This window comes from Caretta caretta, chromosome 4, assembly GCF_965140235.1.
Source record: "Caretta caretta isolate rCarCar2 chromosome 4, rCarCar1.hap1, whole genome shotgun sequence".
Taxonomy (NCBI): domain Eukaryota; kingdom Metazoa; phylum Chordata; order Testudines; family Cheloniidae; genus Caretta; species Caretta caretta.
This window is the reverse complement of record NC_134209.1, coordinates 29,588,601-29,603,617: the sequence shown is the minus strand read 5'-3', so window position 1 is coordinate 29,603,617 and position 15,017 is coordinate 29,588,601. Positions and strand designations below refer to the sequence as shown.

Genomic DNA, 15,017 nt, shown 5'->3' with positions numbered 1-15,017 from the left:
ACAATATCATGGCAAAAAAGGAAGGGAGAGAAGGGATGAAGGTTAAAACATTTAAAAAAATGTGAAACAAGTAGTTGGGAGTGAAGTTTGAAAGATCAGATGACATTTCAGAACAGAGTAAGGTGAAAGAGAAGAAATGTTGAGAACTGGATTAGAATTCCTCAGTGGGAAAACTCACTGAAGGAAGTGGATTTTAAAAGAAGACCTGGAGGTTGAAAGAGAGAATGCTTGGAGAGGAAGCAGGATCCAGGCATAGAGAACAGAAGGGAAGAAGGGCCAAAGTTATGCGTGAAAGTAAGAGAGAAAGATAGCATCAAGATCAGAAGCCTTTGTTTAGAAATTGAAATTGGCAGAAATGGGCAAGGGAGCAGACCGAAAGAAGATCAGAGCTGTAGGTAAGGTGGACTTGTGAAGTGTCTTGAAAGTAAGGAAAAGGAGGTGAGGGGAATCCTGTGGCTCTAAGCCATCTTTGTGCCCTCCTGATGCTCCACTGTGTAACTTAGGCTCCCTTAAGTTATGGCAGCCTCCCCAGCCTGCCGTATGGCCACAATACTGCCCAAAATCTCCACAGTGCTGCATGCTATAGCTCTGTCCCACCATGCCTGATGCATCAGGGCTTGAAAGTGGTTCCTTGGAAGATAGTCTTATGGACGTCTTCCACATTTCCTGTGCCAGCTGGATACAGATACCTTTATGCTGCTAGCCTTTTTACCCCGTATATAGGTGCTGTGGGGATGAGGCTGTCACTCAAGAAGTGTAAACTTGATGTAGAAAGAACTGTGGACCTAACTTAGTAGCTATAATATTGCTCTAGAACTACAGAATAGTTATGAAAAAATCAGTATATTTTCTGGTTTATTAATATTAATGAATTCATGTCCTGGAGACAAAAATATTGGCGAATAATTGAGCAAAAACAGAAGTCTGAGTTTGTGATATATCACAAGGCATGTGACAAGTTATGTATGAGGCATATGGTGCAGTATGGTTTTTTTTGCCTGCCCATTAGTAGAGTAACTTCATTTTCAAAGGTTGGGTTAAGAAGACTCTAGCTATCTGTTCACATTGAATTGCTGAAAGATCTCCATTGGATATAATATTTTTACATAATGATTTCTTCAGAAAAGGACCATGCATATTTAGTTTTGTCTTTTCCAACTTTTTGTGTAGTCTGTCTTATTCACATAGTATGGCACCATTTAGCAAAGCATTGAAGCATTTGCTTAACTCCATCTTTGTTCAGCAATGCGCTCTAGTTAGCAAAGGACTGAAGTATTCTGGTAAAGGTGTTACAGTGCTGAAAAGGTCTCCTTGTAGGAAGCGTCTCTATACTTGGACAAAACTTCAGAAAGAATTTTCAATTTATAATTTCTCAACATTGTTATTTTATGCTACGGTACTTTTCGTAGAGTTTTCATAGAATGTTAAAGATGGCTAAGGATCATGTCTCATTTGTGAGCCAGATACTGAATCAATTTCACAGGTATAAATCCTTTGACACCTTTGACTTCAGTAGACTGATTTGAGATTGAGACCTGTATAAATCAGATCTGAATCTGCTCCTATGTTTTGTAAAGTGCCATGTAATTATTCAGTTGCATGTAGATATCTGTTGTTTGACAGTAATAACAGCGTTTTTTGAATTTTTTTTGTTAAATATACTTTTTTCAGTCTTTCATATCGCTCATCCTCATTCACAGATTCCTGGCTATTGAGGGCTATCTGCATACCCAAGTCATGGCAGGAAAGATATGGCTTGCTGCTAATCTATAAGCCAGAACCTCCACTGGTATAAATTGTCTTAGCTCCATGGAAGTTAATGGAGCTACGACAACTTATACCAGCTGAGGATCTGTCCCTAAGTTTTCAAGTGGAAAAACTAGATAGGCAACTCAGAACAGAGCTCCTGAAAAGCTGTTACAGCATTTCTCCTTGTAAAAGCGAAGAAAGCACGTTTTGGTCTTTTAGGGCTCTCAGGTTATCAGTGTTTTTCCAAAGGCAATGTAGTAACAGATGGGGCAAATCTACCATTGTCTTTCTGGTAAACTAAATTACAACTGCTTTAAATATAATTCACAATGTTGAGAGCCTAGTTGAAATGCAGGGAGACTGCAGCCTGCTCATTTGGGGGCTCAGTAAATAGATTTTTGTTTTGTTGAGTCTGCCAGGGGAAGTGATAATAATTAGGGCTACGATTGTTTTGCAAAGGTCATAAAAATCACAGAATCTGTGACTTCCAGAGACATCTGTGACATGAGCCCACAGCACCTGGGAGCTGCAGGCTCCCCCCGCCAGCCATGGTGGCTGGGAACTGTGGGGACCCCGAGCTCCCAGTAGCAATGGGCGGGGGGAGGTTACCACAGGAGCTCCCAGCCACGGATGGGGGGGGGCAAGCCATGGGCGGCAGGGGGACCCTGCAGCTCCCCATTTTGTCATGCATATTTTTAGTAAAAGTCACGGATATGTCACAGGCTTCTGTGAATTTTTCTTTATTGCCTGTGACCTATCCATAACTTTTACTAAAAATGTGCACGACAAAATCTTAGCCTTAACAATAATACAGCCAAAGGTAGTGGGAAGAGTGTGGGGAGCGAGGGGAGTTGTCCTTTTTCTCTGGGCTTGTTTTTTGTCACCCTTGGAAGTGGTCAGTATCTCTCCATGCAGGCGAGCCTCACATTTTGAGAGCTTCTGGCACATGGCAGCTAAGAGGGACAAGTGATACTGTAGAGCCCAGTAGTGCAAATGGATCTGAGTGGGTGGACCACAGGGATTTGCCCATTCAGATCTATTTGTAGCTCAGAGACCTTGGTGAGTGCTTTGTGTATTGACTCCATAAAGAATTGTCAGCACTTCTGATGGCAAATGCATGGGGTTTACCTGTGAAAATAGTGACATTTCTCCCTCAGTGCAGAACTGTACATTTTGATGAATTTGTGATCTTCACTCTAAAGAGACATTCTCCCTCCTGGCTTTTTGCTTTCAATATAAAGCAAGGTAAAAACTGGATAATGAACCTGCAAATGTGATTTTTTTCCTCCTGCTGGCATTACCATTAGTGAGAATTTGTTCTAATAGTTCTAATCCCATTATGATGCAAATGTGATGGTTTTGTTTTCAGTGGTAGAAATATCGGATGCATTTGCATTTACAATGGGTGAAAATAAAATATGTCTGCCTCCTATTGGGATTGCAGCATCTTCAGATCTAATAGAACATCAGGTTAAAGCCCAGTATTCTTTGAAATGGTGGTGAACCAGTATTTACAAAGGAAACAGTTACTTGACTCTTAACTATACTGGCTCTAATGAGTTTGCCACAATAAAGGAAGAAATCAAATACTATGTAGACGTCAGTGAACACTTGACCACACTCTATCAAGGCAAATCATTTCACTTGGAATAGATGGATGAAAAGAACTTGGTTGGCAAATGTTAGTGCTCAAAAGCCAAATAAATTATCCTAACCGCAAAAACAAAACATCCCCCCCCCAAATAAAAACACCACACCACGAGAGTCAGATTAAATACTCTGCTGACTCTGATATTCTTTAGCAAGGCAAATGTTTCTAAAAAGAGCACGTTAGTAGGAAAAATAGAGGATTGCAGATTTCTAAGCCTGAGGTATACAAACTGTGTGGGTGGAAGTGGGGTAAGGAAGCAGGAGGATAAGCCTTGGAGACAGAAAATAAAGCACTATCAACATTCCTTGGGAGAATGAAAAACTTTCACGTTTTCCTCAAGTAATCAGCTAGACATTTGCTTTGACTATCCCCTGTACCACCAATGATAATTTTTCAGGTGCTGTAATTCCATGGCGTGCTGGGATTTCAGATCATGTAAATGATGCAGCACAAGATGTGAATTACATGTTGTGTACGTGGTACACTATGCTACATTGAATGCTTAGTAGTACTGAGTGGAGATACGAGTGTGAGAGCCTGATTCTGCTCTCTCTACAGTAAGCACTCTCTATCAGGAGTAATTTAATTTATGTCAGTGAATTTATACTAATTTAAAAGTGATGTAAAAGCACATTCTGTCTTCCCATTTCTATGATTCACCATTAGCTAATAAAAGCACTTGAGTTTCTAATTCAGTTTTTTCCTTTTTTTTCAAAACTACTTCAGATTCTCTGGGCTGGATCTTCTGGTCCATTTCCAGTGCAGTAGAGCTGACCTAAAATCAACATAATTGGCCAGCTGTAGATTCTCCGTGAATAAGGCAATGCAAGGTTGGCTCAGAGCAGCCATACCAGCTCCTGCATGCCCCTCTTCCCCTTCAAAACTGCCATCCTCAAGCTTGTGGCTGGGATGACCTTATACCAGGAATATTTACTTGCTGGAATTTCCCCTTTGGGCTATAGGTTGCTGTGCATAATTTAGAGCAGCCCTGAGGATGCTTTAACTTGTACCAGGGTGTTGGCAGGCCCCTGGCCAACCCTATGATTGATGGAGGGTAATGATGGCTTAAAGTAATGTTTGTTCCATCCCCAACCAGCCGTGCACCAAGTAAGGCTTAGCCATTAGAAGCTTTGGCCCCATTTGTTCTGTACAGTACTTCATAGCTATTGTGTAGTTCAGGGATGCCAAACTGTGTTTTGTGAGCCACATGTGGCTCTTTTACTATTAAAGTGTGGCTCACAAGCCCCGCCCCCAGTCTCTGCCTACCAGACTGGGGGAGGGGAGGAGCTCAGGACCTCTGCCTGGTAGTGGGGTTGGAGCTTCCGTCCAGCAGGGAGGAGGGTCTCGGGGCTTCAGCACTGCGGGGCTCACCTACAAAGGCTTGAGGCTTCAGCACGAGTGGGGCTGAAGCCCCGAGCCCCAGCTCCTGGCAGGTGTGTCCCGGCTCTCGAACTTCTAAAGATTGTCATATGCGGCTCGGAGGGCCAGTAAGTTTGGTCACCCCAGGTATAGTTAGTCTGAGGAACTAAACTTTGTGGAAGCCTTTGCTCTAAAGCCAGTGGTTCCCAAACTTGTTCTGCCACTTGTGCAGGAAAAGCCCTTGCCAGGCTGGGCCAGTTTGTTTATCTGCTGCGTCCGCAGCTTCGGCTGATCGAGGCTCCCAGTGACCGCGGTTCGTTGCTCCAGGCCAATGGGAGCTGCTGGAAGCGGCGGCCAGTACGTCCCTCGGCCCGCGCTGCTTCCAGCAGCTTCCATTGGCCTGGAGCAGCGAACTGCGGCCGAACCTGCAGACGCAGCAGGTAAACAAACCGGCCCGGCCTGGCAGGGGCTTTCCCTGCACAAGCGGCGGAACAAGTTTGGGAACCACTGCTCTAAAGCTATTGTTTCATGGTAAAAGCAGATGATTATTTCAATGCCTATCACTGCAAATTATTGGTTGTCTGCAACATCCTTCTTCTTAGGGTCTGGTTAGCTTTAATTGTTCATTCAATGAGAAGTGTAGTAAGAAAGCTTAGAGAGTAATTAATTTGTTGATCCATATTTGACAGATTTTGTTATATTTTAGCCAGAAAAGACCAGCATGTTTTTTAAAAACATGACTATGGGCAGAATATGTGAGATTGTATCTAATGTTCAGAACAAGTTTTTTTTCCTTTTCTTTTTTTCTTCCTTAAGGTTAGTGGAAATGAAACGCCTAAAATATGAGCGTTATCATTGTATTTATAAATATTTGTCATTGGCCAGTCTGGAAGAGCCAGGAACTGGATTATTTGCCAAGCCCATATGCAGCCTCCTGCCTCAGTTTCCAGGTTTCCACATATTTGTAAATTGCTGTTGAATAAGGAAAATGAAGTTTCACGTATTGTACTTGAGAAACCCTCCAAGCTGTTCAAATATGTTACCAATTTTGAATAAGAACAATATAAGAATAGCCATACTGGGTCATACCAAAGGTCCATCTAGCCCAGTATCCTGTCTTCCGACAGTGGCCAATGCCAGGTGCTTCAGAGGGAATGAACAGAACAGGTAATCATCAAGTGATCCATCCCCTGTCACCCATTCCCAGCTTCTGGCAAACAGACATTAGGGACACCATCCCATCCCATCCCATCCTGGCTAATAGCCATTGATGGACCTATCCTCCATGAATTTATCTAGTTCTTTTTTGAAACCCGTTATAGTCTTGGCACTCACCATGTTCTCTGGCAAAGAGTTCCACAGGTTGACTGTGTGTTGTGTGAAGAAATACTTGCTTTTGTTTGTTTTAAACCTGCTGCCTATTAATTTCATTTGGTGACCCCTACTTCTTGTGTTATGAGAGGAGTAAACAAATAACACTTCCTCATTTGTTTTCTCCATACCAGTCATGATTTTATAGACCTCTATCATATCCCTCCTTAGTTATCTCTTTTCCAAAGTCCCAATCTCTCCTCATATGGAAGCTGTTCCATGCCCCTAACAATTTGTGTTGCCCTTTTCCGAACCTTTTCCAATTCCAATATATCTTTCTTGAGATGGGGCAACCACATCTGCATGCAGTATTCAAGATGTGGGCATACAATGGATTTATATAGAGGCAATATAATATTTTCTGTCTTATTATCTATCCTTTTCTTAATGATTCCCAACATTCTGTTCACTTTTTTGACTGCCGCTGCTCATTGAGTGGATGTTTTCAGAGAACTATCCACAATGACTCCAAGATCTCTTTCTTGAGTGGTAACAGCTAATTTAGACCCCGTCATTTTATATGGGGATATATATATAGTGGGATTATGTTTTCCAATGTGCATTACTTTGCATTTATCAACATTGAATTTCATCTGCCATTTTGTTGCCCAGTCACCCAGTTTTTGCCCAGTCACCAACTCTTTTGCCATCTGCTTGGGACTTACCTATCTTGAGTAGTTTTGTATTATCTGCAAATTTTGTCACCTCATTGTTTTTCCTCTTTGTCCAGATCATTTATAAATATGTTGAATAGTACTGGTCGCAGTACGGACCCCTGGGGACAGCATGAGAGATGGTGCAGTATTTCCCTGTAGTTATGATGGGAAATTACTGTACTTACTCTGATACCACTTTGATGTAACTGTTGGTAAATGGTGAACTTGGTAATGATCATTAACATACCATACAAAGGTAGAAGAAGATGGGAAGCTTAAAGGTTCATCACTACCTGACCTTCTATACTTGGTGGAAATTCATAATGTGGGATTCCGTGTACCCGATCCCCACAGGAGACCATTGTGTAATGCTCCAGAGGAAGGTGGGAAAAACCCAAAGTCCCTGCCAATTAGCCACGCATGTTGAGAAGATTCCTTCCTGACCACAAAGCCGAAATTTCCTCTTTTGTCTGTTCAGGCTCAAATTAATTATTCCTGGATGTTACAGCATACAGGCCTGATTTAAAGCTCATTGAAGTAAGTGGAAAGACTGTATTGACTCCAATGGGTTTTAGAGCATGCCCTGTGTAGGGATGGTAGAGATCTACAGTGTTTTGAAGTTTCATAAAACCTTTAGAACCATGTACGTGATTAATTTTCAATTATGTTAAACACTTTCCTCTTCTTTTAAACTATCTTCAAGGAAAATGTAAGATGTGCTTTTTAAAAAAAATTCCATTTACAAGATGGAATGCTACACTCCATATTCCCACTTGATCAGTTTAATAACAATGCTTTTCTGAATTGGGATCTCAATTTGGAATATGGCGATTGTGTGTCTAAATGTCCATAAATCAATTCATGGACCAAATGTCCAATAACATCTTGCTTACAGTGGAAAAAAATTATCTGGCTTTTTGAATCTCAGAAAGAGATTGCTTCAGAGAGTATAGTAATGGTGGTAGGTGTCTAAAATCAGGGAAGAGGGAATTTGAAGTCCTAGGAAAGCCTGGGAAAAGGGATTTTATTTTAAAATACTCTGACTCTGGTATGCAGGTTACTGGTCACTGCTCTTCCTCTTGAATGTCAGTTAAAGTTATATCACTACTTTTGTTATAACACGCACACTTTCAAGATTAAAGATTCACTCCAGTCTGACTCCTGACATAGGTTTCAGCACTGTAGATCAGGGTTATTTAAAGATCACTTTACTGTGTGTCATATTTCAATCTCAACATTTTGAGCTGGTTTTTTCAGCTGTGGTAGAGTTAAATAGGTAGGGTGAAATGCTGACTCCACTGATGTCAATCGCAAAATTTCCTTGATTTAAACAAAGGCCCTGTCAAGGTTCCTCCCCCACTCTGAACTCTAGGGTACAGATGTGGGGACCTGCATGAAAAACCTCCTAAGCTTATCTTTACCAGCTTAGGTCAAAACTTCCCCAAGGTACAAAATATTCCACCCGTTGTCCTTGGACTGGCCGCTACCACCACCAAACTAATACTGGTTACTGGGGAAGAGCTGTTTGGACGCGTCCTTCCCCCCAAAATACTTCCCAAAACCTTGCACCCCACTTCCTGGACAAGGTTTGGTAAAAAGCCTCACCAATTTGCCTAGGTGACTACAGACCCAGACCCTTGGATCTTAAAAACAATGAACAATCCTCCCAACACTTGCACCCCCCCTTTCCTGGGAAATGTTGGATAAAAAGCCTCACCAATTTGCATAGGTGACCACAGACCCAAACCCTTGGATCTGAGAACAATGAAAAAGCATTCAGTTTCTTACAAGAAGACTTTTAATAAAAATAGAAGTAAATAGAAATGAAGAAATCCCCCCTGTAAAATCAGGATGGTAGATATCTTACAGGGTAATTAGATTCAAAACATAGAGAACCCCTCTAGGCAAAACCTTAAGTTACAAAAAAGATACACAGACAGAAATAGTTATTCTATTCAGCACAATTCTTTTCTCAGCCATTTAAAGAAATCATAATCTAACACATACCTAGCTAGATTACTTACTAAAAGTTCTAAGACTCCATTCCTGGTCTATCCCCAACAAAGACCAGCATATAGACAAACAGACAGACCCTTTGTTTCTCTCCCTCCTCCCAGCTTTTGAAAGTATCTTGTCTCCTCGTTGGTCATTTTGGTCAGGTGCCAGCGAGGTTACCTTTAGTTTCTTAACCCTTTACAGGTGAGAGGAGCTTTCCCCTGGCCAGGAGGGATTTCAAAGGAGTTTACCCTTCCCTTTATATTTATGACAGGCCCGATCATTAACCTAGGTAGGAGAGAATACAGGCAGAAGCCCAGCAGCAGATTGGGGGCTATCCTGTTTATTGCACTCAGTGTAGCATGTATGATTACCTGCTCTGTGGGCGGGTGGCATATATGTGCATTCAGTGCAAGGAGCTCCTGGCTCTCAGAGACCACGTAGGGGCTTTGGAGGCCCGGGTGGCGGAACTGGAGGAGCTAAGGGAGGCAGAGAGGTATGTTAATGAGGCTCCGGGACACTGTAGATTTGTACCACCTCCGGTCAGACAGCCCCTGCGCTGTTAAGGAGGATGAAAGGCCCAGGGACGGAGAGCAGTCAACGGGAGGAGAGGGAAACCTTCCCATAGTTGGGACCCTCCTTCCAGATGATGTTGGAGTATCCTCTCTCACCAAGGTTACCTTTCCGGGGGAGGGAACTCCAGTCATTAGGAAAAGGCAGGTGTTAGTAATGGGAGATTCGATCATTAGAAACATAGATAGCTGGGTTTCTGATGACTGGGATTCCCGTATGGTGACTTGCCTGCCTGGTGTGAAGGTTGCGAATCTCTCGAGGCATCTAGATAGACTTACGTGTAGTGTGGGGAGGAGCCGGTGGTCATGGTACATGTCATGGTACATGTAGGTACCAATGACATAGGGAAGGGTAGGAGAGACATCCTGTTGGCCAAATTTAGGCTGCTAGGAAAGAAACTGAAATCCAGGACATCTATGACAACTGGGAAAACTTTGGGATAGGGGGAGCCTAAACAGGAAGGATGGGCTCCACCTAAACCAAAGTGGATCCAGACTGCTGGCACTTAACATTAAAAAGGTTGCAGAGCAGTTTTTAAACTAGGAGATGGGGGAAAGCCGATTACTGCAGAGGAGCATAAGAGACTAATGGATGAGAGAATAATAATGGATGAGAGAAATTAGGTTTTTGAAAAGAATCATTTATCCTCTGAACTTCAGTTTAATTTGTCCATTAAACTAAGATGCTGTTCTTTGCTTTTAGAAAAATACTCCCTAGAAATGATTCCTTAGGCTCTTGATGTGTGGTGGTATAACGCAATGGCAATTGATAATATACAGTCTGAGATCATACACAGAATGCTTGGTAAATTATACAGTTTGGTTCACGTAATTCTTTTTGTCTAAAACAAAATTGAATTACTTCACCAAGAGGAGGGAAATTATCATAAAGAGCATTGATAAACACTTAGTTTCATACACACTTTGTTAGTTGCTGACTTAAGTAAGACAGATATTTGGTTGAAAACAATTGGAGCCTGGGTTTGTTTGTTTGCTTGCTTTTTCTTGTAATTTGTTTTCATGTTCTTTGAGTTCTCATCAGACACATCTTACAAATTAATTTTTAAAATTCAGATATGTAAACAGTAAGCATTATTCTGAAAGGTTTTCATTTCCAGTAGCAGTATTATTGGAATATGATGATTCACTCTGGAGAAATGGTTTAAGAAATTAAATCAAAAGGGGACTATTATTATTACTAACTCTCTCTAGAGCAAGTTGGGATTTGTTCACTGAGCCAGTTGCTGAATGAGTCCTTAATGATGGTGGGAAAAGCTATAGTAATAGTCCTTCTATTCTGTGTAGCTTCCTATATGGCAGTCATCACTGCAGTATCTGAGTGCATTAAGTAATATGACTGCCTTCTGTCACGTTTGTTCTCTCATCCTCTTCCCAGAGGAAAAATGTATGTAGTGGACTATCTTGTTTTGGTAGTATGTTTTTTGTTTTGTTTGGGTTTCTTATATAGACATGCCACTGTATATTTATGTTAGAGAAGGCAAGAGCAAATAAATGCATATTGCATGTGGAACAGAGTTTTGAGTTTTGAGTGTCTGCAAACAACATAATGACTTTCCAGAAATTTAACTTAGGACCTATTCCTTGTTCCTCACTTATTCCTTATTCAGATCAAATGCTATTGTTTTCAGCATTAGCTTGGCATGAGAATGGAAGGTTTTACTAGCGTCCTTATCAATTTAGCATGAGTTAACTATAGCTCTCTAGTGAGTTTACTATCATAAGAATAAAACATTAAACCAAACATACATCCAGATAATATTTCAGAGGCAATACTGGGTATGCAAAATCACAGACAATGGAGTTATGAGTAGGAAAGTTATGTTCTGGTTTCAGGATCACTCCAGTAACACTAGTTTTATTGTGGCCATGCTAGGTATTCCATCTCTAATATCTTTTGTAGATCACATGCAACAGGCACTTGCTTATTTACAATCAATTGCAGATCTCTGAGTAATTAATGTAATTTTTGAATTTCCGTCAATTTAACAAAAATAATTGCTGGCTCTTATAAATGATACTGTATATGCAGTCATAAAGAGGTGTGCTTTGCAGTGAAGACAGCAAAAACTCAGGTGTATTCTAAGCCTAAACAGTCTTCCAGTGTTCCAAATAAGGATGAGAACTCTTGCCTATAGAGAGATACTTCTGAATCTCTTTGCTTCCTAGTCTATAGTAAAATCCATCTTTTACAGTGACTTTTTATGTTGAATAGGTCTTTCCCTGCTTTGCATGTAAATCTTACACTGCTGTTGAAATTAATTATAAGTAATGGTGTGTACTCTGTTCCATTGCTGTAAGATCTCACTTCCTCTGCGTGTGTGGATTTCCCTTGACCATTGTTCCCGTGTCTGTCTCTGTAGTTCTGATTAATTCAGAAGACACCTGAATGGAAATTCCAGACATCCCATTCACCCTTAAAACTGAAGAATATCCTTTTAAAATGTATAAATCCTGTATCTGTAATCACTGCAGCGCTGCATATGATGCCGTCCTTGACAGAAATGTGGCTATTAAGAAGCTCAGCCGACCATTTCAGAATCAAACGCACGCCAAACGAGCTTACAGGGAGCTGGTCCTCATGAAGTGTGTGAATCATAAAAATGTAAGTTTTCTTGTGGGGACCGGGGGATGTTATGTGCTTGATTTGTTAGGGAAAAAGTCACATCCTTTCATGCTGTAATGAGATACTTTAACTTATGACTTCTGCTATTTTAAGGGCTAGATCCTGACCCAGACTACACACCTACATATTGTAAGAACCCTACGTGGGCTACCCTAACTTTGGGCCCTGGCACATGTGAATAAGCATGGCTACTCCCTTGCTTGCTCCTTCTCCAGAGGAGGTGGGCAAAGAATGGATGGAGCTTTGGCTTCACCCTCTATTTGCTGGTATTGGCCAGCAGTAAATTACTATCCTTCCAGGAGCATGGAGGAAGCGGGAAAGGGATTGTGACTCAGGGGAATGTCTCTGAATCATGCTACCTCCAGGAGCTACTTCTGTGGTGGTGCAGTGAAAGCACACCCCTTGCTCAGAGCTCTGCCTAAAGTCACAATCCTAGCCCCCTATGTTGGAGTATTTGGTTTATTGACATTATGAAGATTCTCTATATTGATAATCCTGTAAAGAGCCTATGGAGCACAATGGGAATCTGATATGCTTTTCCTCTGTCATGTAAGAAGCTGTTACTGATTACTTCATTGCCAACAGTTTGGATAGTTCATACTAATGCTGTGTAACCAGAATCTCTGAAGCCACGTGCTATTTTGTTTTATTTCTTCTTAATCTTAAGAAATGAACAATGACAGCAGATTTTTAGTCTCTTAATTCTCCTTACCTCCGCTTGCCTTGTGAATAAACATTTTCTTTAGAGTTGTACTGGAATGGCATCATAAGGGTGTACATTCGTGGTGCCCACATACGTATTCAGTGATTGGAATGAAATGTTTGATACCGTGTAGTGTTGCTTGTGGCTATGGGATACCCATGGGTACCCCATCTCATTGTTCAAATGTTTCTCTGCTAGTTTCTTTTTTGTGCAAACTCGCCACTCCTGTTTCTGCCCTTTTTTCTATAATTGGCCAAACCATGGTATGGAAGTCCCAAAGAAATCAGTAGAACTACTCATGTGAGAAAAGCATGTCCTTTTATTTGTAGCATACCGGCTCTTAAGATCCAAGGCTAGTATCTTCCTATGTCTGTGGACTGATTCTAGCACACTGGGGATGCTACAAATAATAATAATCATCGACAGTGCACATTAGTTTCCATTAAGAGTAAATTAATAACAGTTCATTACCTATAAACACTTGTCACAGACCCTGAAAGGACTCTTCCTCTCCACACAAACTGAATGAAAGAGCATGAGAAGCTTGATAGACTGTGAGATTTGACACACTATTTCTCAATCATTAGTTCACAGGGAGAGAAAGGAATTGGCTGCACATTTTTTTTTTCTTTCAATGAGTGGTAGCCCTGAAATCACAAAGAGCAGGGACTGAAAATCGGTGCAATTCAAAGACTTGCTCTGAAGGTTGCAAATAGTAATTTACCACCAGTCTCCTGTTACTACCTTATCTCTAGTGACTATTTGTTTGATCCTTTAAATTACAGATGAATAGTGTGCCTGGCAGACACTTCTCAGAGCCCACCTAGAGTTATTTTGCTGTACTTTTCTAAACACTGCATTATCCTTAAATTTTCAAAGAGTTGTGCAGGGCTCTAGCTGTCTCATTCCCTTTGGCTTGGATGGAAACTGCATGATTTGGATCCCTGCACGCTAGTTTGAAAATGCCGAGCTGGGTGAGTTGTGCTTGGCACATAACTAGAGGCTGCATGGTGCATTGTTACCCATGATTCTTAATGTACTGGAAGGGGCAGAAGGCTACAAAGATGGGGTTGATTTGAAAAGTAGACTATTACAAAAGTACTATACAGTAGAACCTCAGAGTTACAAACTGACCAGTCAACCACACACCTCATTTGGAATCGGAAGTATGCAATCAGGCAGCAGCAGAAACCAAAATAAAAAAAAATGCCAGTACAGTACTATGTTAAACATAAACTATGAAAAACAAGGAAAAGTTTAAAAAAATGATTTGACAAGGTAAGGAAACTGTTTCATTTAAATTAAAAGCAGCATTTTTTTCATTTAAATTAAAAGCAGCAAAGTTTCAAAGCTGTAGTAAGTCAACAATGTTTAAAGAACAACCATAACATTTTGTTCAGTTATGAACATTTCAGAGTTACAAATAACCTCCATTCCTGAGGTGTTCGTAACTCTGAGGTTCTACTGTATGTGACACAACAGCTGTAAACCTATTACCTGCTCTTAAGTTCTAGCTGTCTGTCGTTAAAGCTTTCAAAGGAACAATAGAAGAGAGAGATCTCAAAAATATTAAGAAAACGGGGAAGAAGCAAGGAAAGATGGTGGAGGAAAGATAAAAGTGCAGAGGCAAAGAAGCGGATAGAACAGTAAGAAAGAAAATTAAGGCTTTCTTTAAAAAATATAAGCCCAGATGGTCACGTTTTCCCACGAGGAAAGCCTGCCAAGGGGACCAAGTGGGGATAAAGACTCTGTAAGGTTCTTTTCATGGAGTTTCCTCATAATTCTTCCTTCTCTTTCCCCCCACACACATGGAAAGGAAGGGAATTCAGGTCCCAAGTCCCACAACCTTCCCACCCTAGAGGTACTGTTGCTTTGTGCTGCCTCCCAGGCACTACCAGCTCTCCTGCAGATTCCTGTCAGCAGCATTCCCTACTGGCTGTGTTCTCTGGAATCTCACTTTAAAAGACAGAGTAGTGTACAGGACACCTCTGGCCACTTTCCACAGCTCTCTGAGGTTCTACGTATTACAGCAAGACAGCTGGGAATTGGATTTTTTTTTTTAATGAAAGAGCATCTGTGCCAAAAAATTTAAGAAATGTCAGAGAGAATGGAAAGTCCTGTGTTTGTGTTGAATAGGATGATGTTTGATTATTTCTCCCCTCAGACACATAGCCTTGATATACCAGAAATAGCCAGTGACTTTACAAGGACTGTCACATTTGTTTGAGTTGAGGCTGGAATTTGAACCTGCAACTCCAGAATTCACAAGACTAATGCCTTCAGCATTTTGACCGGTTGCTGTCCATCACCACTCCTC

The 15,017-nt window shown here is 41.2% G+C and overlaps 1 protein-coding gene across 23 annotated transcripts in view; it reads left to right on the top strand.

Moving 5' to 3' along the window:
• MAPK10 (mitogen-activated protein kinase 10) overlaps positions 1-15,017 on the top strand; it is a 299,605-nt gene that overhangs the window by 197,493 nt on the left and 87,095 nt on the right. For all 23 annotated transcript variants that reach the window (XR_012668027.1, XM_075127486.1, XM_075127483.1 and 20 more), the window contains one exon: positions 11,847-11,976. Coding sequence is in view for 22 of the 23 variants with exons in the window: in XM_075127486.1 (XP_074983587.1) it covers positions 11,847-11,976 (130 nt within the window). In the remaining variant the exon portion in view is untranslated. The remainder of the gene's footprint in view (positions 1-11,846; positions 11,977-15,017) is intronic.